The sequence below is a fragment of the Phyllostomus discolor genome, chromosome 13, assembly GCF_004126475.2.
Source record: "Phyllostomus discolor isolate MPI-MPIP mPhyDis1 chromosome 13, mPhyDis1.pri.v3, whole genome shotgun sequence".
Taxonomy (NCBI): domain Eukaryota; kingdom Metazoa; phylum Chordata; class Mammalia; order Chiroptera; family Phyllostomidae; genus Phyllostomus; species Phyllostomus discolor.
The window spans coordinates 13208290-13232128 of record NC_040915.2 but is presented as its reverse complement, the minus strand read 5'-3'; the positions used below and the strand labels follow the sequence as shown (position 1 = coordinate 13232128).

The window sequence follows — 23839 nt, the reverse complement described above, 5'->3', positions numbered from 1 at the left end:
GATTATTTGGCATATTTAGCTAGTTGGTCATCAGCTTTCAAAATGAACACCAAATAAAGATCTTAATAAAGACAGTAAAGTTAAAATGATTTAGATGTAACTTATTCTAGTATACCATAATTTCACAAAACAAATCTTTAACTTCAGATCTAATAACACTGAGCCATGTACTATGTATTATATGTACTTAGTACAATGCAACATAGCTTCTTTAATATGTAATTAGAAAGATGGCATTCTAGATCCATGCCTATAGATAAATGTAGACTATTAGTTGTCAAAAGATATTGAAAGGTAACTGTACAACAAAGAGCTTGTTGCAAGTCCCTGACAGTAGGTGTTTGCAGATACATATACCTGCCAGTTGTGAGGATAGATAAAACTATCATTCCAAATTCTGGGGTTTTTTACTCAAGACAGTGTTTAGATGTTAACACTTCTATTTTATAAAAAGCACTGGTCTGATGTGTATTATACATTATTATAGAGACAAATACAAATTATATGTATCATGTAATACTTTAAAAATCCGAGTTAAGGATTTCTAATTCTCTCCCATTATTTGTTCCTTCGATATTTACATATTTTACATAAATATTTACAATATTTACAAATCACTATGAGAGCACAAAAATGTGGTAGAAGAAATAAGTCAAAGACTCCAACAACTATTACAGAAGATCTAAAGAAAAATAAGTGGTACAACTGTATGTACTAGCGGAAAGTCACTTCTAGCCTTAGTAATCTAAGCAGACTGCACAAGTAGTACTTGAGCTAGATGTTTAAGGATGCATAGAATTTCAATAGATGGTCAGACACAGCAGTAGAGGTGGAAGGGAATAAAATTAAAAATAGGCTTGAAGATGCCTTTGGAAGATGATGAATGGTCCACTCTCCAAAAAGGTCCCCTTCATACATTGCTAGTGGGAATATAAATGTTGCCGCTACTGTGGGAAACAGTTTGACAGTTCTTCAAATATTAAACATAGAATTACCATATAATACAGCAATTCCACTTCTATGCATATATATGAGGAGTAAAAATGTATATACATGTTCACACAGACACTTGTACATAGAAGTTCATAGATACATCATGCATAACAGGCAAAAAATGGAAACCTAAATGTCCATCAGCTGGTAAGTGGGTAAACAAAATGGGCTGTATCCAGACCATGCAATATTATTCAGCCATAAAAAGGAGTAGTGCTGACACATGCCAGAATAAAAAGTTATAGGAAAGGTTCAGCATAGGTAAATCCATAGAGACAGAAAGGAGATTCATGGTTGCCTGAAGAGTCAGGGAGGGAGGAATGTGCGTGTGACTGGTAACAGGTCTGAGGTTTCTTTCTGGAATGATGAAAATGTCTGGAACTAGATAGTGGTGAATGCTGCATAACCTTGTGAATGTACTAAAAACCACTGAATTGTACAGTTTAAAGTGTTGAATTTTATGGCATGTGAATTGTATTTCAATTTTTAAAAAACTGTGAGGTACTTAGAGCTATGGCTTAAAGCTAGAAAGAACGACTGGGGACAGACTAAGAAAGATCATGTAAAAGGTAACAGACTGCTCATTGCCTACCTGGTCACCACCAGTAGGATAGAGAGCACATTCTAAGTAAGTACTTGGGAACAATCAGGTTCAGAAGAAAAACACAAAACAGATATGTATCTGCCCCTTGGTTTCAAAGGGCTTGTAACTTCTTTGAAAATTAATTACAATTCATAAGACTACTCACTGAGTTTAATTCTCCAATGTCAGAGTGCCTATTAATCCATTTCAATCAGACCACAAGGCATAATGGAATAAATTACAACTAGAGATCAGGAGAATTAGTTTCAAGTGCTAGTTCCACCAGGCATATCACTCAACCTTTCTGACATTCCATTTCTTCCTCAATAAACAAATATCTGCGTTACCTACCTTACAGTGCTAGTGAAAAAATGGAATAAGGTAAAAAAAAAAAACATTTTAAAGATCATAAAACACTATAAAAGTATAATTTTTAGAATACAATTCTGTGTAATCACAACTTTTGATCTCTCCCTCACCATGGTGTTTATCTTTTATGCCTTTTCAAACTGGAAGAATCTCACTGAGAATCTATATGATGCTTTTTTAATCAACATTCACTTGAATTTTCTTTTTTTAATTTTATTTTTTCTACTACTTTTATTGAAATATCAGACATTAACACTGTATACATAAATTTAAGGTATACAACATAATGATTTTATGTTATTTATATATTGCAAAATGGTTACCAAAGTATGTTTAGTTAATGTCCATCACCTCACATAGCTATATTTTTTTTCTTGTGATGATCATTTAAACTTTCAAAAGTAGTTTTAGTCATTTTATATTTAAGTTCTGACCCACAAGATTAAAAAAAATATTAAATATCCACAACACTTGTGGGAAAAACCTTAAGTTTCCAGGATGTTATTGTCATATACAACAAAACACATAAATGATTTAAGTACATTTGTGTCAATCAGATGTGCCAAAAAGCACTCAATTCTATCACTTATTTTGTCCTTTTCCCTCTAAAATTTTAAAAGCCTGATTCAATGTGGAATCAATAAAAAAATACGTAGTTATGCCTATTACTTTGGGAACATTTGGGGATTGCTTTTGGCAGTTCATAAATATCTTACTGATAAACCCACTGAAACATACTCTTGCAGTTCAGATTGCAATAGCATTACCTAAAAATATACCTGGCTGGCCAAAATAGAAACCATTTATGACTACATGAAAATATTAAATAAGACCAATTCTGTACATTTAATAAAGGCTTGGTGATATAGTACCAAAAAGTCTTTATAATGGATAATTCCAAATGAATGACATATCTAATGAAATTAGTCTTGATTATGAAAAGGAATATAAAAAGCCCTCATAGTTTCTTACATTTAGGTCAAGGATCACAGAAACTGTCCTTATTGCCTGATGATACAGCTATATAGCGCATCTCTACTCAACAGCTTCATTCAGCAGCAGACATAAAACATCCACTTAGATTGGTACTGTTTTTGCTAATGGCAGAAAACTTCATTTCAAGTCTTAAACACTGCAGATTTTTCTTCTACCTTTGAAAGGTGGAAGAAATAGGACAAGACAGAATCTGGCCCATAAAAAACAACAAACAAGAAAAACCCCGTTTTTCTTTTATAGGTAATCTCTTCTAAAATGCTTAAGGCAAAAACTTTGTCTTCCTCCTCAAAAGTTTTTCTTTTTAATTCCCTCTCTAAAAAAAATAACTGTACTTTTCACTTCAACTAGAATTTAAACAAAAGGGTGGAGGAAAACAGGAAAAAGCATTTTGTCCTATTTTTTTTATATCCCACTTGACATTTCAGCAATGAACCACTGGATGGCAACAGTTACTAGGGAGATTAACCACAGAATCAGCTATTACCACCTTAAAAAAAAAAGTCACCCTGGCCAAAATCTAGTTAGAAAAATCACTTATCAATCCAGTTATGATTTGGCCAAAATATGCTTCCACTAAAGAACCAATTTATATCAAATGTAAGTAAGCAGTGTTATACTTAAAAATTTCAATAATATTAATATGTTTTAAGTCATATAACTAAAATTCTCACCTCTATATTTGTAAATAATCAACTATTACCTTCTCTAGGATATTTCTGTAATAGTAACTGCTAGTTAAAAGAGAAAAGGACTTAGTAAAAATGAGCACTCTATTATAAAACATGCACATTATATTACATATTTGTTTATATATTCTCTAGTCATGTGTTCATATTATGCAACAAGCATGATACAGAATACCACCAAGCTCTCAAACATAGGTAGAAAATACACTGTTTTAGATAGAATGACTTTGAAAAGACAAATGGATTATAAAAATTTTATTTTTAACATGTTGTTTTGTATTTTATGTTAGGTACTAAAATACTAGTAACCACACATTTTGTTTCTGCTAACTTTAAGAATAATTGTCACTCCCATGAATTCCACCAGGAACTAAGAAAAAGCTTAAGGGAAGGCTAAATCTTTATGTTACACTGCCTCTCCTCACAAACCTTCAAAAACGAAGCTCCTTTAAGAAATTCAGATTTGATAAAAATACACTAAATGAAACATTTTAAACTTTTAAAATATACATTTTTTAAAATGTACTTGCTATTTCTCCTCTTCTCTCTTATGCAATCTATAGGACAGATCGACATGCCTTGCATTTCTCCACCTAAATTAAGCCTTCTACTTTTAAGTCAGAATCATCATTTACACTAATTTTAGAATCCAGATGGCTTACTATTGATTTCTAGTTAGAGCAGCCAAGAAGGATGGGTCAGTGTCCCAAGACATAATTACTGAAAAGACACAGTAATTCCTTTTTACAAAAAAACACTCAGTACTCCAAAAGTTTCAACAGTAGCATCCACCACAAACATGCTCCCAGAACTACTTAAAGGGAGAAAGTAACACAGGACCAAATAATAAATTTAGGAATGAGTTTTGCTGATACAGTAAGGCCCAATATAGTCAGCAACATCCTGAAACACTGGAATAAAAAGGCTGTATTCCTTAACATAAAAACTTCTCAAATTTCTTTCTACATGGAAAACTGTATTCCCAAGTTCAGATCCACAATCCTCTGTTCACAAAGCATAAATGGTATTTTGTGATTTCTTTAGCCTCACACAGCACAAGAGAGAATCATCATGCTTCTTCTAATTCTAAGTTAAAACTGGAGAAAATTAATACCACTTTACTCAACTACAAAAACTTCATCTCTAAACTATAATTTTAACATAAAATCTATTATCTTTGAAGCCTCTAAAGATGTAGAGAGGAAGGTCTTTTAAAAAATAACTACCAAGACTTCCGGCAAGATAGAGGCGTAGGTGGACGCACCATACCTCCACACACAACCAAGACTAGAACAACAACAATTTAGAGGTAGAATAACACCCAGAACTGACAGAGAATTTATCTGAATGGAAGTTGGACAGCCAAGAAGTTGAAGTAGACCCGTTCATCCAGACTGGTAGGAGGGGCATAGACAAGCAGCCGGGCTCGGGTTGCAGCACGGGTCACGGTGCAGAGAGCAGCGGGCGCATAAGGCAACCGGGAGCGCGTACAGCATCCAGGGCGCACAGGATCACAGCAGGTTGACCCTGACTACTCGAGTGGCAGTGGGCGGACCCAGTGAGGCGGCGATTGTGGACTGGGACAGAGCGCGCAGCCCAGGATCCCAGGGAAGGGACTGTGGTCCCAGGAGAGCGGAGCTACTGCCATTGTTCCCTCCTGCCCCTGCCCCCACAAACAATGTCACAATCTAGCGACTGGGGTGCCCAGCCCCGGTGAACACCTAAGGCTCCACCCCTCACTGTAACAGGAGCGACCAGACCAAAAACAAACAAACAAACAAAAAACAAAGAAAAGATAGAGAGAGAGACATGTTTCAAACAGAAAAATAGATCAACGCCCCAGGGCTCATCCTTTTGAGTGACCAAGAGATAGCCAATCTATCAGATGCACAGTTCAAAACACTGGTGATCAGGAAGCTCAAAGAATTGGTTGATTTTGGGTGCAAATTACATGAAAAAATGCAGGTTACCATAAAAGAGATGAAGGAAGATGCACAGAGAACCAATAGTGATGGGAAGGAAACTGGGACTCAAAACAATAGAGTGGACCAGAAGGAAGAAAAAAACAACCAAACAGGAAAGAATGAAGAAATAAGAATTCAAAAAAATGAGAAGCTTAGGAACCTCCAGGACATCTTTAAACGTTCCAACATCCGAATTATAGGGGTGCCAGAAAGGGAAGAGGAAAAGCAACAGATTGAACACGTATTTGAACAAATAATAAAGGAGAACTTCCCCATTCTGGCAAAGGAAATAGACGTCCAGGAAATCCAGGAAGCTCAGAGAGCCCCAAAGAAGTTGGACCCAAGAAGAAACACATCAAGGCACATCATAATTACACTAGCCAAGGTAAAAATGAAGGAGAGAATCCTAGAAGCAGCAAGAGATAAGGGGACAGTAACCTACAAAGGAATTCCCATCAGACTGTTAGCTGATTTCTCAAAAGAGACCTTACAGGCAAGAAGGGGCTGGAAAGAAATATTCCAAGTCATGAAAGACAAGGACCTATATCCCAGATTACTCTATCCAGCAAAGCTTTCATTTAGAATGCAAGGGCAGATAAAGTGCTTCTCAGATAAGGTCAAGTTAAAGGAGTTCATCATCACCAAGCCCTTATTTTATGAAATGTTAAAGGGACTTATCTAAGAAAAGAAGATAAAGAAAAAACATGTATAGTAAAAGGACAGCAAACTCACAATTATGAACAACCACACCTAAAGCAAAACCAAAAGAAACTAAGCAAACAACTAGAACAGGAACAGAACCACAGAAATGGAGATCACATGGAGGGTTAGCAACAGGGGAGTGGGAGGAGGAGAGAGGGGGAAAAGGTACAGAGAATAAGTAGCATAGATTGTAGGTTGAAAATAGATAGGGGGAGGGTAAGAATAGTATGGGAATGTAGAAGCTAAAGAACTTATAAGTATGACACATGGACATGACTGAAGGGGGGGATATGGGTGGAAGAGGGTGTATAGGGTAGAAGGGAGTGAAGGGGGAAAATGGGACAACTATAATAGCATAATCAATAAAATATATTTTAAAAACATAACTACCATTAAGTACTTAAAAAATATGTCACCATTAATAAAATGCATCATATGTATAAGCATGTTCCATATATTATTTCATTCAAACATCTTAGCTACTCAATGAAGTCAATTAACTGATCTTCATTTTAAGTAACAAACTCAGAAAAGGTAAGCGGCTTGCCCAAGATCACATAACTATGCAGGGTTCTGAAGCTATGTGTTTCAGACTCCAAAGCTCACGCCCTTTCTTTCACCACATAAAACTGTCTTAAGTGAATCTCCTAAACAACGGAGCATAACTAAAATACAAGGCAGTGAAGTAAGCAGAGAATCTACAGGTATCGCAATGTCACAGTTTAATAGTAATAGTGATGTCAGGAAAAAACTTCCTTACATTAAATTAAATTAAATGTAATAGATTATCAAGCCCACTAACTCCTCTCTGCCCAGAGTTCTTAAACAGATGGATCATGTTTTTATTTAGTAATTTCTGGCAGCTACATCTACATTATTTCTAACCAGCACACATATAACAACATTTATACCACAATAAGTTTCTAAAAAAAGAAGACTGCTTACATATTCATTAGAAAAGCCACAGGAATGAAGTATCTGGCAATTAAGGACAAGAAAATCTTACTGTTGAAGAAAGAAATGTTACTCTATATTTTTTCTATCATAATAAAGGGGTAAGGATAAAGTTAGAAACAAGTCCTGTCTTCTGCTCATTATCCTAAACAGAAAATAAGCATTGAACACTCCAAAGGAATACTCAATTTTAATAAGTTAGAAGAGCTCAAACACCCATAAACCTCCAATTAATACCAATAAGGGGAGGACAGCATAATGACTAAGAGGAAGGACTCACAGAATACCAACCCACACAGCTCACAGTGCGATCTTAGTTAACTTGTTTTACCTCTCTTAGCCTCATTTTCCACAGCTATAAAGTAAGGACAGCAGTAACTTTATCACAGAGTTATTGGTGACTACGCTAGGTGATATATCTAAACTTGCACAATAGTGTTTAACACATGGTAATTGCTTAACAAATATTGTTATTATTACTGTTAATATTACCATGAATACTATAATTAAGGTCAGTTTGCCTTAGGACCTTGTCTTCCTATACTCTTACTCTCTACTCCACAAAAATAATATAGAGCCCTGGCTGGTGTAGCTCAGTGGATTGAGCGTGGGCTGCAAACCAAAGGGTCACCAGTTCGATTCCCAGTCAGGGCACATGCCTGGGTTGCAGGCCAGGTCCCCAGTGGTGGCAACAGAGAGGCAACCACACATTGATGTTTCTCTCCCTCTCTTCTCCCTCCCTTCCCCTTCTCTAAAAATAAATAAATAATCTTTAAAAAAATAATATAGAATTCATTATATTTGTCTTAGACTAACACGTAACCTGAGCACATTAAGCACTACACATATACTCATTCAACATTTATTAAGCATCTACTATGTGCCAGACATCCTAGTATATACTGGAAATACAAAAATAAACAAGACACCATTCCCGCTCATTACACAGATAAATAAATGCAGTAATGTATTATGGACACTATAACAGTCGTATACATAACATGGGAACACAGAGGAAGTAATGGTCAATTCTAACTGGGATAGTAATGAAGGAAATCGGTTAGGTATGATGACTCTGAAACAAGAAGGTATACAACAGGATGGGGAACAGGGACAAGAGCGACAGCAGCAGTGTATAGTAGTAGTGGGTATAAACATCACCTTTACAGTCCAAGACACCTGGATTCAAATCCTGGCTCCATCATTACTAGATGCACAACTTCGTTTATGTTACCTAATGTCTCTAAGCTTCAATTGCCTTGCCTGTATGTTGGGAATAATATAACTTTCCTCATGTGGTAGTTGTAAAATTTATTTGAGAATATGTAAGCATTCAGCCCAGTGGACAATAAGCACTCAGCATACAGTAATTACTATTATGATTCTAGAAACCAAAGCAGTGGAAATAAATATAGCAGGGCATATAATAGCTTGACAGGTTCAGAGAACTACAGGTGGAATACAAAAAGGAAATGAAGAAGGGTACAGCAAGGGTGGGGTTGGGAAAATAGATAGGAACAAAATCCTAAATAACCTTGTTTGCCATACTAAGGAATTTCGATTTGCCCTTTATCTAAGGAATGGGAAGGCTTTTTGCCAAAGGCTTGACATGACTGAACTGGCACTAGAGAATTTACTCTGATAACATGACAGAGGAAGACTTAGAGACGTTTAGTCTTGGAGGTAGATAGAGCCAAGGATTACCGTAGTAAGTCCAGGTGAAAGATGATGGTTTGATTTATAGCAGGAGCAGTGAGGATACAGCAAAAGGGACACATAAATAAGGTGTTAAGAACAAACCTACAGCACTTAGTGCCCGCTTAGATGTGTGTGGTGAGAAGAAACAGCAGTTGTGAGCGCCGAGGTTTCTGAAGACAGTGACTAGCCTTAGGGCAATATAATTTACAAAGATGGGGGCAGGGTCGGAGGAGATACAGGTGGAGGGGGAAATGATAAGTTCAGTTTCAGAACTGGTGAGTCTGAGATGTTTATGGAACATATGTACATGAGGCAGTTGGAAGACCTGTTAGCAGACCACTGAAAGAAGTGAGACAGGGAAGCAATGTGGATATCGAAGAGAAGACTGCTAAGAGTGAACAGCAAATGCCAAAGGTCCTGAACCCAGACATACTTGGAGAGTTTACAGAACATAATGAAGCAGCTGTGGCTTTGCTCAAATATGAGCAAAAAGACAATCTCATGTGGATGGACTTCGTAGCCTTTCATGTTGTAAAATCACAGCCCCTTTAAACCTTCCACTTAAACCACATCAAACTACTGAAGACACCCAAACATCAAACTTTACAGCGATCATCCAATTAACACAGGTCAATGATCCATACTTAGTTTAGGATCTTAACTATCACAAGACCATGAGAAAATTAAATGAGGCGATGCAGTTAAAGTATATAATGCCTAGGACAAACACTCAAATATAATTTGTCAATGTCTGAAAGGAGTTAAGAAAGGGCAAATATAATTTGAATAAATAATTTACTTTGTTTTCACATCCTCTGGAATGTTTAGTTCCTAAAGAGACTGATGTCTTTAATGAACAGGGACCTCATTTTTTCATCCTTGTAATTCCAAAGCCTAGCACAAAGCTTAAAAAATAGCAGGCTTTAGATGTATTATTGTGTAACAAATAAATCTACTCTACAATACCAATCAGAATTCTCAAACAGACTGCCAACGAATCTAACTCTGAAAGACGCAATTTTATTATGCAAGATGTGGGTTCATGAAGAAAAGGCCCTATCCCAAACAAAACTCTAATTTTCTTCTGTAGAGAATGAGTGAATAATAATTGTCACAGATTAACAATGAGATTACACACAATAGTACTGTATGATCATACTATTTGATACTGTATTATCATATTATTCTAAATTGTGGTGGGGGGTAGCTATAGGCCCAACCCATGTACTTGATTTAAGCAGTCTTAAATAATAATATCTTCAAATTAAAATAAACTTTCTTTTGTTAACCTCTCAGTCATGTCCTAAGTAAAACAGATACTAAAATATTGTATAGACTCTTAACTGTTCATAGAATTAAAATAACCAGTAATTTAACATAATTGGAACCATTTGAGCAGTGACATCCAAGATTTGCTTTGGCAGTTTACTCACACAGGTGATAACACTGGCTTGGGTGTCAAGTAAATACATGCTACTTAAGTATCAAATTCACACCTCTTAAGCAGTTATTAAAAGATACCAGATGCAAAAACTCTAATTGCTATGTTTTATGTTATTCCACTTACCCATTTGTTTATTACCCTGGAAAAACAAATTCTGTCCATATTCTTCTTGCAGACCAGATTCCACGTCAGACACACTCAAACTACAACTACCCAAACCAGCCATCTCCTCCCACTTCAGTTTGTCCCCGCTCATTTCTCCAGACTTTGTTAGGGAAGAGACGGATTAAAACACACAAATGATACAATGACAACTTGCTCTTCTGGTAGCACAGTAAACACAATTTAAATCACATGAGTTCCCTCCCTCCCACCCACCTTCAGCATACACAAGAGGAACAGAAACTTCAAGAGCTAGAATATTATGAGGAATGGGGAGAGGATCTTTTGTGTATGACCACACAAAAATTCTTCAGCATATTAAATACCCTCCATTAAACCTCTCTTGAAGACCAAATCAAGAGGACAATAACAATCCAATAACCCAAATACCAAAACAACCTTGGAAAAGAACAAAGCTGAAAGAAGTACACTTCCCAATTTCAAAACTTACTAAGAAAGTTACAGTATCAAAACAGTATGGAACTGGCATAAGACATGTAAATTAATAGAACAGAATAGAAATAAACCCTCACATTTACAGTCAACTTAAGAGTGCCAAGACAATTCAATGGAGGAAAAAATAGTCTTTTCTGCCTGGCCAGTGAAATGTTGTCAGTTTGATTCCCAATCAAAGCACATGCATGCCTGGGCTGCAGGTTGGGTCCCTGGTCAGTGGGGGTGCATAGGGGAGGCAACCACTGATGATTCCCCCTCACACTGATGTTTCCCTCTCTCCTTTTCCTCTCCTTTCCCTCTCTCTGAAATAAATAAAATCTTTTTTTTTAAAAAAAGCACTCTTCACAACAAATGGTATTGGGAACAACTGGATACCCACATTAAAAAAAAATAAAGTTAAACCTCTACCTCACGTCTTACATAAAAATTAACTCAAAATGGATCACAGACCTAAGTGTAAAAGCTAAAACTACAAAATTCTTAGATGAAAACATGCATAAATAATTGATTTTGGATTATGCAATAGTTTCTTAGACATGACACCAAAGCATATGCAACAACAAAAAATAGATAAATATAAAAATAGAGTTTTACCAAAATTTAAAAGTGTTAACACAATCAAGAAACTGAAAAGAGTCCTGGCTGGTGTAGCTCAGTGGACTGAGCACAGGCCTGTGAACCAAAGGGTCACCAGTTCAATTCCCAGTCAGGGCACATGCCTGGGTTACAGACCAGGTCCCCAGTAGGGGGCACATGGGAGGCAACCACACACTGATGTTTCTCTCCCTTTCTCTTTCCCTTCCCACCTCTCTAAAAATAAATAAGTAAAATCTTAAAAAAAAAAAAAAAAAAGAAAAGCGAAAAGACAACCTACAGAATGAGAGAAAATATTTTGCAAATCATGCACCTAAGGGACTAGTATCCAAAATAGACATCTTTTTCTAAAAACAAAAAACAATTCAACAACAGAAAGACAAATAACCCAATCAAGACATGGGAAAAATATTTGAATAGACATTTCGCCGAAGATATACAAATAGCCAACAGACACGAGAAGAGGCTCAACTTTATTAGTCAATAAGGAAATGCAAATCAAAACCACAATGAGATATCACTCCATATCCACCAGGATGGCTATAGTTAAAAAAAAAAAAAAAGGTTAACAAGAATGTAGAGAAATTAGGACACTCATATATTGCTGGTAGAATATAAAATGTTGCAGTGCTGTAGAAAACACCTTGGTAGTTTCTCAGAAAGTTAAACATAGAGTTATCATAATACCAAGCAATTCCAGTCCTAGGGTGTGTGTGTGTGTACACATACACATACACAGGGAAATGAAAAGATATGTTTGTGCAAAACTGATACACAAATATTCATGGCATCATTTTCATAATAGCCTAAGTATGGAAATAACCTAAATGTTATCAAACAAAAATCAATCAACAAAATGTGGCATATTCACAAAATGGAAAATTATTCTAATGATACAACGCGTAGAAACCTTGCAAACAATATGCTAAGTGAAAGAAGCAAGGCACAAGACTACATATTGTCATACTGTATGACTCCATTTACATAAAAATGCCCAGAGGAGGCAAATCCAGAGAAAAAGTAGATAAATGGTTACCAGGGGCTAGAGGGAAAGGGAGAATGGGAAATGACTGCTAATGGGTACGAGGTTTTGTTTGGAGATGATAACAATGTTTTATTTTATTTTTAAAAAAGATTTTATTTTTTTATTTATTTTTAGAGAGGGAAAGAAGGGGGAAAGAGAAAGAGAGAGAAACATCAATGTGCGGTTGCTGGGGGCTGTGGCCTGCAACCCAGGCATGTGCCCTGACTGGGAATTGAACCTGTGATAAAAATCTTTTAAAATAGACAGCGGAGCCCTGACCAGTGTGGCTCCATTGGTTGGGTGTCACACCATAGAGCAAAAGGCTGCTGGTTCAATTCCCAGTGGGGCCACATGGCTGGGCTGTAGGTATGGTCCCTAGTTGGGGTGTGAGAGGCAGCCTATCAATGTTTCTCTCTCACATTGATGTTTCTCTCCTTCTTTCTCCCTCTCTCCCCCTATAAATAAATAAATAGATAGATAGATAAATAAATAAATAAATGTTATGGTTGCTCAAATTTGTGAATCTATTTAAAAACACTGAATTATACACTTTAAAGAGTTATATTTCAATTTTAAAACTTTGAGAACTTGAATTTGAAAAATACTTCACAAATGTGTTAAATTTCTTATTTTGATAAATACACTGTAATTATGTAAGAGAATGTTTTTGTTGTTAGGGATGTACACTGAAGGATTTAAGGGTAAAGATGCACCATGTATGCAACCTACTTTCAAATGATTCCAAAAATAAATTATTTTTTGTTTATGGAGAGAAAGAAAATGGGTCAAAATGAACATAATTGGCAAATCTAGGTAAAGGGGTATATGGCAAGAGTTCCTTGTGCTGTTCTTGCAACTTTCCCATAAGTTTGAAATTGTATCACAATAAAAAGTAACAAAAAAAGAGAATGTATCCAATATAATTGGACTATTGCCCCTTTTGGGATATGCTCTTTGATGCTAGTTTGTTTCACATTACCAAATTTAGCAACTGTATACTTTTTTTAAATCCTCAACCAAGGATGTCCCGCTACTGAGTTTTTAGAGAGAAAGGAAGGGGGAGAGAGGAAGAGCTAAAGGGACAGGGACAGGGACTAGGAGAGAAACGTGGATGTGAGAGAGAAACACTGATGAGCTACCTCAGACATGCTCCCCGCAGGCTCCCCGACTGGAGATCAAATCTGCAACCTAGGCGTGTGCCCTGACCAGGAATTGAACACACAACCCTCTGGTGCACAGGACAACTCTCCAACGACTGAGCCCCCTGGCCAGGGCAACAATAACACACGTTTTAAAAGACAAAATAAAATGTAGAGATTTAACAGCAAATAAGAAAACATGGACAGGAAAAAATCAATTAGAAACTGTTAAGAGCAGGAAGTCCTTTCAAAGTATACCACTCAAAAGTATCAACTGACATGGCCAGAACTTTACCTTCTGACTAAGATGTCATAAAATGCCTATGTGAAAACTCTTTAAATTCTACATCATTAAAGAAAATACTATAAGTTCATTGATCAAGGTTTAATAGCATATTGAGATGACTTTTCTAAAACTCATCTCTAATCATACAAAGGACAAAGAATATTCTTCCTAGCATTTAATCAATATATGAAGCATCAAAATCAATCACAGTCAATATGAGGATAAATCAACAAAAAAACCCCTAAGAGTTACACTACAGAAACACGTACTCAGAGCATAGTATTCCACATTAACTGGGTTCAATGGCTTCAAGCAGGACAACAGTAAATACTCAGTCTTTCCATGTTACAGGTTCTTTTTAATGTTTTTCCATTTTCATTTTTTAATATCTATTGTGATGAAATAATTACATAAGATTTGTATTAAAACTTGTTCTCACCCATAACAATTTACAGATACATTGCAATCCCTGATTATCAAAAGTCCAACAGCATTTTTTGCAGAAAGAGAAAGACCCATCCTAAAATTTATGTGGAATGTCATGGGACCAAAACGATCTTGGGAAAAAAACACAAAAAAAAACAGAACAAAGTTGGACTAACACTTTCTGATTTCAAAACTTACTACAAAAGCTACAGTAATCAAAACAGTGTGGTACTGGCATAAAGAAAGACATATAGACCGATGAAAGAGAACAGAGAGGGCAGAAATAAACCCTCCCATTCATGGTCAACCGATTTTCAACAAGGATGCCAAGAGTATTCAATGGCATAAAAGATAGTCTTTCCAACAAATGGTGTTGGAAAAACTAAATATCCACATGCACAAGAATAAAGTTGGACTCTCACCTTACACCATACACAAAAATTAACTCAAAATGGATCAAAGAGCTAAACAGGAGCTAAAACTATAAAATTCTTAGAAGAAAACATTGGGGGGGATCTTCTTTGGATTTGGCAATGACCTCATGGATATGACACCAAAAGTACAAACAACAAAAGAATAAATAGGTAAATTGGATTTGATGAAAATTAAAAACTTAAGCATGGAAGGACACTTTCAAGAATGAAAAGGCAACCCATGGGATGGGAGAAAATACAAATTATATATCTGATAAGGGATTAATATCCAGAATACATAAAGAACTTCTACAGTTAAACAGTGAGAACACAACCCAATTAAAAATAGGCAAAGAATCTGAATAGACATTTCTCCAAAGAAGATATATAATGGCCAATAAGCACATGAAAAGATGCTCAATATCACTAATCACTAGGGAAATTCCAATCCAAACCCCAATGAGATAACACTTCATAACCATTAGGATGACTATCACTCAAAACCAAACAGAAAATAACAAGTATTGGCTAGACTGTGGAGAAACTGCAACACTTGTGCATTGTTGGTGGGAAAGTACAGCCGCTATAAAAAACAGTATGGTGATTCCTCAAAATATAAAAAATAGCATTTGCATATGATCCAGCAATCCCACTTCTGGATATATACCCAAGGAACTGAAAGCAGGGACTTGAACAGATTATTTGTACACCCATGTTCAGAGTAGCATATTCACACTAGTCAAAAGGTAGAAGTAATCCAAGTATCCACTAATGGATAGACAAAAAAAAATAATATATATACACACACACACACACACACACACACGAAGTGGAATAGTATTCAGCCTCTAAAAGGAATGAAATTCTGACATATGCTCCAAGTATGAACCTTGAAGACATTATACTAAGTGAAATAAGCCAGTCACAAAAATAGAAATACTGTATTATTTCACTCATTTGATGTACCTAGAGTAGTCAAATTCATAGAGACAAAACAAGTAGGAATTGTGGTTGCTAGGGGCTGGGGAGGGGAAGCTGGGGCATTCGTGTTTAATGAGCGCAGTTTCCACTTGGGAAGATGAAGTTCTGGAGATGTCTGGCAGTGATGGTCACACAACAATGACAATGCACTTAATGCCAATGAACTGTACACTTTCAAATGGTAAATTACATCTAACACAACGTATAAAATTTAAAAATGGTTAAAATGGTCATTTTTATGATACACAAACACTTGTTCTCAATCTAACTGTCCTCATTTCAAACTGTTAAACACATCAAACTTACCTTGGCAACATAATAAACTGTTCTCATGCTCAATTCTTTAGTTCTGAGGGCTAATCCCTGGCGTACACTTGGCCCTTCTCTTTTCAAAATTGCACACTAATGCAGGTGAATCAAACCACTTAGATACAGTGGGATATCTGCTTTTTAAAAAAAACACCCTTTCCACTACTAAAAAGAGCATCCATTAAAGGAAAAAACAAAGAACTGAAGTGTGTGTAGTGGAGAAAGAACAAAATGTGCTCTTTCACAAAACAGTTGCTCAATTTCAGCCTAGCAAATAAAGAACAGTTACCGTACATACAACTTTACTTTCTTTTTGGTTTAGGTTAAGTTGGCCAGAAGGAAGGTAAACGAGTCAATCGAAATGACCTTCATTTGCAGGAACCATACACTGTCAGTAACTACCAATAGGATAGTACAAAAGTTTTAATTTTTACAAATTAGAGTGTTAACAATATAACAAAACAAGTGTTTCCCATATTGGCAAAGTTGCAAGTGTTGGTGCAAAGTTGGGTATATGTCTTTATCAGTGGTTTTAATATTTCTAATTCTTTAAAAATGAATAATGACAAGGCTTGAACTTTTCAAGTAAGTTCAATTACGAAATGACCTTAGAATAGTGCTCCTGCTGTGCTCAATGGTACACCTTTGATTTCTTTCTTAATATATTGATCTACATGGCAGTCATTAATTTCATTAAATATAAAACTTTTCGCCCTGGCTGGCGTAGCTCAGTGGATGGAGCACCGGCTGCAAACCAAAGCATCGCAGGTTCGATTCCCAGTCAGGGCACATGCCTGGGTTGCAGGCCTCGGCTCCCAGCAACTGCACATTGATGTTTCTCTCTCTCTTTTTCTCCCTCCCTTCCCTGTCTAAAAATAAATAAATAAAATCTTTTAAAAAATTCCTTAAAAAAAACTTTTCCAACAACATTAACTATGGATTATATGCTAGTTTGAAACAGGCATTTCTTAAGCAACTAATTAATTCACTGGTACAATGCATCAGAAGAGAAATAGTAAGCAGGACAATCTAGCAAGTAGGATAACTAGAATGGGAGTTGGATGACCTATTTTTACTACAAATTAGTTGTGTGATCCTGAGTAAGTCACTTAACTCAACGGTTCCCAAACTTGTGAGGCTTTTCCCAGGGTTTTGACATGAAGTTTCCAATTTGATATTTTGTCAAATAGAGATATTTTAAATAATCATTTTGTAAGAGTAGGAAGGGCATTGTTTATCTCAAGTATAACAAGTATAAAACAAGTATAAAAAATTGCCCTTACTTTTTAATTGATTTTTGAAAGAGAGAGAGAGGCATAGATTTATCATTCCATTTATTTATGCATTCACTGGTTGATTCCTTTATGTGTCCGGGTGAGGATCAAACCTGCAATCTTGGCAATCAGAAAGACATTCTAACCAACTGAACTACCCAGCCAGGGCCTTCTTACTTTTCTCATTTCACTTTAGATCTATGAAAACTTCAACAGGGACTAAGCAAGCATGTATTAAAGAAAAAGCATTCTGTAACCAAAAACTTTGTGAGTATTTTTAATTTGAGGAAGCGAAATAGTAGCATGGACTCTGGATTCTGTACCAAATTCAAATCCTAGTTTTACCACTTACAAGCTGTGTAACATTTTTGACCATTTTTTTGGTTTGTTTTTTTGATTCATCATTTCTCTGAGCCTACATTTATTTGTCTATAAAAATGTAGATAATATACCTACCTCAAACGGATGTTGAAACGATTAAATAAAATAATGAAAGTATCTAGTACGGTACAGGCATATAATAAGCATTCAATAAATGGTAGCAGTTACCTAAAAATGAGATGAGATAGCATTATCACCAGGATTCTATGACTTTACAGACAAGCAACAGGAGAGGAAAATTGTAAATAAGAAGGTCCAAGAAGATAGATATATTGAAATAGTTCACATGCAGTGAGTTAAAAAAAAAAAGGAATTGATTTTATTTCTTACAACTTTGGTCCTATAGGAAGGTAAATTTGGCCAAAAAAAAAAAAAAAAGTGGTAGACTCATTTCTTTTCTTTATACTTGCCAACCCAAAACTAATGCTTTTAAAAAACTGCTTTGCTTTCTTTGAAGCAACATTTTTTATTTATCATATCTTCATCACTGAATCAGAAGGCTAAAACGGACTTTCAGAGGGCATCTAATACATCATCACTCTACTATCAGATAGGCTCAGAAGGGAATGTCCTTAAACTCTTCCCCAATGCTTCATTCTTAACGTGTTTTATCACTTTGTTTAGATAAAAAGTCTAAATCCTTCTTTAATTTACCACTTAAAAATCTCATATGAATCTTTTTTGTAACAGTGGGGAAAATTAAAATGTATATCTGTATTTCCATAAAGAAAATCTGAAAGAATACACAACACAAGGTGTAGAAGGCAGGATACTTGGAGGAGGCGGTAACCTCTAGACTTTTAACTGTACTTGTCTTTATTTTGCCTTGACTTATAAACTATATGAATTTAATCATTTATTGAAATTTACTAAATAATAACCAAAAGGAAACCCCTACATACTTCAAGTTTCACAATCAGGTTTTCCTCTGTCCATACCAATCAACTGTCCATGTACCATACTCATCGACACGTATCATTTTATATGTGAAGTCTTCAGGCTTTACAGAATAAAACATGTGCATGGTTGATACTCATGGTACATAACAAATTGTTACAGTTAATACTATGCAACTTCTCCTTCAATAAACATCTCCAATGTCTCCAAAATTTGCTTGCTAGAACACAAAGTTCCATTTCCTATTTATCACTCCTGATGCTAATTTATGGAATAAAAGCCCTTTCTCTAAGCAAAGTCCCCATAAAGGTTTTTTTTTTTTAAATTCACTTTCCTGGACAATGAATGGGTTTTTAAAAAATAATATAGTTCTATAAGTAAAAGTTCCCCCAAATGATAAATTTACTATAGAAAATTTACAGCATTTTAAAACTTTCAGTACCCTCTTTTAATTTTTTTCTTGTTCTGGTTATAAGCTTAAGCCCTGAGATGCTATTAAAAGCAGTGACTCACCTTGTTTACCTGAAGTTTGAATACTGAGTATTCATGACAAAATTGCCATCTCTGACAATAAGAGTGGCCTTTAGGCCAGTGGTGATTTTGCCCCCAGGAGACTTTTTTGGCTGTCACAACCAAGTGGGTTTTACTGGCATCTACTGGGTAAAGGTTAGGGATGCTACTAATGCATAGGAAAGGCCCTCATAACAAAGAATTATCTGGCCCAAAATGTTAGTATGTTGCTGTTGAGAAACCTTGCTCTAGATTATAGGATCATGAATATCCCTAAAGGAAATGATCCATCTCCTCTCCTGCTAAAGAAAATCAGAATGGAACTTCTGTATGGGCCTGTGTCTTCAACTCTAAAAGTAATTCTCAGGAAAAAAAATTCCCTACTGAGCTTTTTTATAATTTGCTATAAATTGTTATATATGATGTCTGTGTGCACTTGCCTCTAGAAAAAAAAAAACCTCATTATGATATAAAGCTATGCTTTTTAAATAGATATCTTTTTACACCATGAGACTATATTTTTATAATTTTAAAAGAAGAATTTTGTATCTATACACACATTGTGTATGCATACATTCTTATGACAGAAAAACTGAGTCATATATCTCACTAAAGTCCTTTCTTTAGGAATTTTATTTTTCTTTTGCTACAATGGAAAAGACTTCAAATCTAAATAAAAACTCGCTTTTAAAAAATTTTCAACCTGATCTCTATTCCGAACAATGGGCACGTTTCAATAGAATCCAATGCAAGTTCTGGTATTAAAGGCCTTTGACAGCTAAGGAACATTCTCGTTATATGTGATGAAATACATAACATACCAGTATTTACCCCAATATTTAAAACAAGAACCAGAGAGCCCAAATGGTGGGATTCCCTAAAATAACACAATTCTAATATAAAATTTTTCAAAAAGACCCAAGCACTTTAACTCAAACTAAAAGATCTTTTGACTTCGCCAGCGAGGAAAAGCAACTTGTTTTTTTTCTCAGCTATAGGCTCTGATAATGACTAGAAAAGAGGTCCTTAGAGCATCCACACCTTTGTACACCAAATGTATGACTTCACCTAATTCTAGAGCAAATACACTAGGCCTCTATGTTTCTTACCCATTTCTCACTTAGACCATTGAGGGGAAAAAACAAACTTCACTCTCAAACTACAAACAACCCATTATCTTTCTGAATGTCTAGATCTAAATACTTCATTCTAAAACATCTAAGAAAGATTAAAATAAAGATTTTAGTATTATCATCAAATGCCACTTTGCTGAGTGTTTTTTGAAGATTATTATTTATGGTCTTCACACTGAAATTCAAAGGCAATAATATGGGAGAAGACAGCTCATCCTGTCAGGCAGAAAAAAGGCAAGAAATCTGCTTGGCTAAAATAGGTCATTTCACTCACAAAGGCATAGACTATATCCTACCACATGTACTATACAGCAGACACTAGATACTCCAGGAATTCCTTCTCTATATGACATTGGAGAAACAAAAAATAACAAAATTTCTTTTCTCCACAGGTTAAGAAAGAAGCTATATATACACTGGGCATGATCTTAGACCAGTCCCCACTCCAAAATCTCCACTTCAAAAATAAGGTCTACATAGACACTTAATACTTAAGTCCTTTTTAGACACAGAAAACTTAAGTAAACAGGAGACTTAAGTAAGGGGTTCTTCTACGATTAGCCTAAATAATTTCTCTGATAAAAATCAAAACAAGACAAAAGATGTGGATTCTGCTCATAGCCTTAACCACATGGTATGCAGGCTGCAAATGAAATTCTGTGTATGCATGTTTACAAGCCTCACCAAAATGGCAGAAACGGTTATTTTAAAATCTCACTTCCCAGATAAAACATATGAGCCCAAAGAGTTAAGAGATTTACGACTTTGGAGACTCATTAGCACTCTACCTCTGAATAAATTTAAGGATACCACTTATGTAAAAGCAAATGAGTGATCTTTTATCCCACCTATGATAGTTATGTAAAAATAGTCCAGAAAATCAAGTACCTCATCTTTCCATCACTTTTAGACAAGTCTCAAGGAAAAGTACACTCTAGAGTCTAAAGATGTTTATTTTATAGGTAAAAGTGTTCTAAGCCTATCTCTCATCAATTTGCATCAAAGATACAGACATTCGAGGGACTAACTCTCTTACAACCCACACAGTTTTTCCCAAAGCAAGATTCTGGGGTCACAATGTATGAAGGTTTTAAACCTGAAGGACTCCCTGTTCAGAACCCATAATGTAAAACAGTGCACTAACTGAATTCTGCAAGCCACAAACAGTTTCTCCTATTCCCCTCAAATACAACAGCCAGGATAGTTGTACACACAGAGAAATCCTTGTACTTTAACACCAAGATCAGAGGTTAAAATAATTAGTCATAAGGGATGAGCCAGGCACCTTAGAACCCAAATACAATACTCCGAGCACTTGGAACAATAATCATCACAGCACTGTACCATATCCAAGCCACAGTCAAGAGGGAAAAAGTACATATAGAAAATACCTTTTTCCCTAGAGCCCAAAGGATGATGCCGACTATCCTAGATTGCTCAGATCTAAAAAGGCCCAGTATAAACATAAAGAGTCAAAAGAAGGGCCTGATTAACTAATTCCCTCATTTCAAAATATCTCTATAGGGTGCCTCGCCTTCTCCAAGCCTAAGAATCTCCCCAGTTCAGCTATCCAACCACTCTGTAGTTTTACGGGAACTTCCTTTTCCTAACTTCACAAAAGGTCCCAGGTGCAAGACTCACGTGATTTTTCAGGGTAAGGGCAGGGAGCTCCTTAACACTCACCTGTCTCAAACTAAAGACGGGAATTAAGAACCCGACTTAAATACACAGGTAAAGCATAAGGCAAATAAATGTCCAACCAGTCAACCTGGGGAGAGGCATATAATTGAAACGCTCTTTGAGCTAGCTAGTTCCGACTCCCTGTCTCTCTGACTCAGTCTCTCTCTCCTGTCTCGCTCTCTCAGTACCAAGGGCAGGGACTCTGGCAAGACCCCGCCCCCCCATCTCCAAAGCGGGGTGGGCGGGAGGTAGCCTGAAGAGTCCTTGTTCCCGCGCGAAGCTTAGAGACCATTGCGGATCTACGGAAGGTGACGGGAACCGGTCCGGCTGGAGCCGCAGGCTGAAGAGTAAGCAGAGGGAGCACTAGGCCCGCACCGTGCCACTGCCGCCTTGGAGCAGATCGCTGTCAAAGAATGACTCCGCCGGGGCAGCATGAGGGTGGCCCCCGCCCTGCACCGACCCACAGAGCTTTCATGCCCCACGCTGTATGGAAGGTAGGGGTCCTGGAGCCGTACCTCGGACACTTCGTCCTCGTCGCTGCCAGAGGCACCACCTCCACCCCCGGTCCTCAGCACAGCAGCCGCCAACTTGAAATCCAGCGCCGCGTCCCCTCCGCCAGCACCGCTGCCGCCACCACCGACTCCCGGCGCAGGCCCGGCCTCTCCAAAGAGTCTCACGGTGCGGATCCCCAGCCCGACCCCTCCCGGCGGAGGCGGCTCCGAGGCCCCGGCTGGGGCGGATCGCGGAGCCACGGAGTCCAAGTCCTCCTCAAAGGAGGTGCCCCCGCCTCCGCCGTCGGTCAGCATGATTCGCACGCGGAGCCGGAGGCACTGCAGAGTCACTCGCGGCCACCGCCGCCGCTGATCCCAGGAACGAGAACAGCAGCAGGAGGAAAAAGCGTCTCCTTTCCCCCGTCCCAGCAGCGCCACTAACTTCTCACTGCCTAACCTGCTGCCTCCCGCCCCCCACACTCGCCACTGGCTATAGCTCCAAAGCAGGTGCAGATCATTGGCCTAGACAACCCGTCGCTCAGGCTCTTCGTCACGCGCCGCTCGCTGGCTCTGGGCCTCCAAGCTGCGTTGACCCGCGCAGGCCTAGGCGGTTGCGAACACCCGCCCCCTATTACCCGCGCTGACTTCCGGTCTTTTTCTACCTCCATTGGTCAAGTTCTCTGACTATCGCATCACGACCTTAAAGTGGATTAGTTGGCCTCGTGGTCAGTCACAGTGACCCCTGACAGTGGGAGATTTCATTGGCGTCTTAAGGTGTCGGTCATATTGTCATAGGACGTCGCGTGGTACAATTGGTCACTAAGAGTACCATTCATCCCGCCCCCATCCGAGGTGACGGGAAAGGGTTGGGGAATTTCCACTTGTGATAAAATTATGGGTGAGGTGACGACCTGCAAGAATAGGTGAGCTTCGGAGTAGAATTCACCATGCTCTCGGAGGCTTCTACGTCAAGTATGCAAAAGACGCGGAGGTAACGCAGCTCCCACCTGTCGCTCTTTGCCAGGCACGGAGACTGCGGCCGGAGGGTTGCTGCACCAGGATTGGAGAAACCAGCAATCAGTCTCAGCTAGAGTCCACCTCCCCACCAGGCCCTGATTGGAGGAGCGTTGCGTCAGTCACTAGAGAGGTCGCTCTTCTGGGACAGGTGAGGATGCCTAAACTATTGCCTGAGGTCTTTGGACTAGAGTAAGGGGACTATGAGAGAGGGGCGTGGTGTCCGTCCTGCTGCTCACCTCCAGCCTTTCGGAATAGAACCCGTCCGGAGAATTTCAAG

At 37.5% G+C, this 23839-nt stretch overlaps 1 protein-coding gene across 4 annotated transcripts in view; it reads right to left on the bottom strand.

Moving 5' to 3' along the window:
• Positions 1–23029, bottom strand: part of LOC114510425 (ankyrin repeat and KH domain-containing protein 1) — a 109439-nt gene extending 86410 nt beyond the window's left edge. For 3 of the 4 annotated variants that reach the window (XM_028529052.2, XM_036014091.1, XM_028529053.2), the window contains exon 1: positions 22570–23016. In XM_028529052.2, the coding sequence (XP_028384853.1) occupies positions 22570–22860 (291 nt within the window). In that variant the 5' untranslated portion in view covers positions 22861–23016. Of the gene's footprint in view, positions 1–22569 lie in introns of all 4 variants that reach the window. The other variant, XM_028529056.2, reaches the window with a different exon arrangement.
• Positions 23030–23839: the final 810 nt, after the last annotated feature.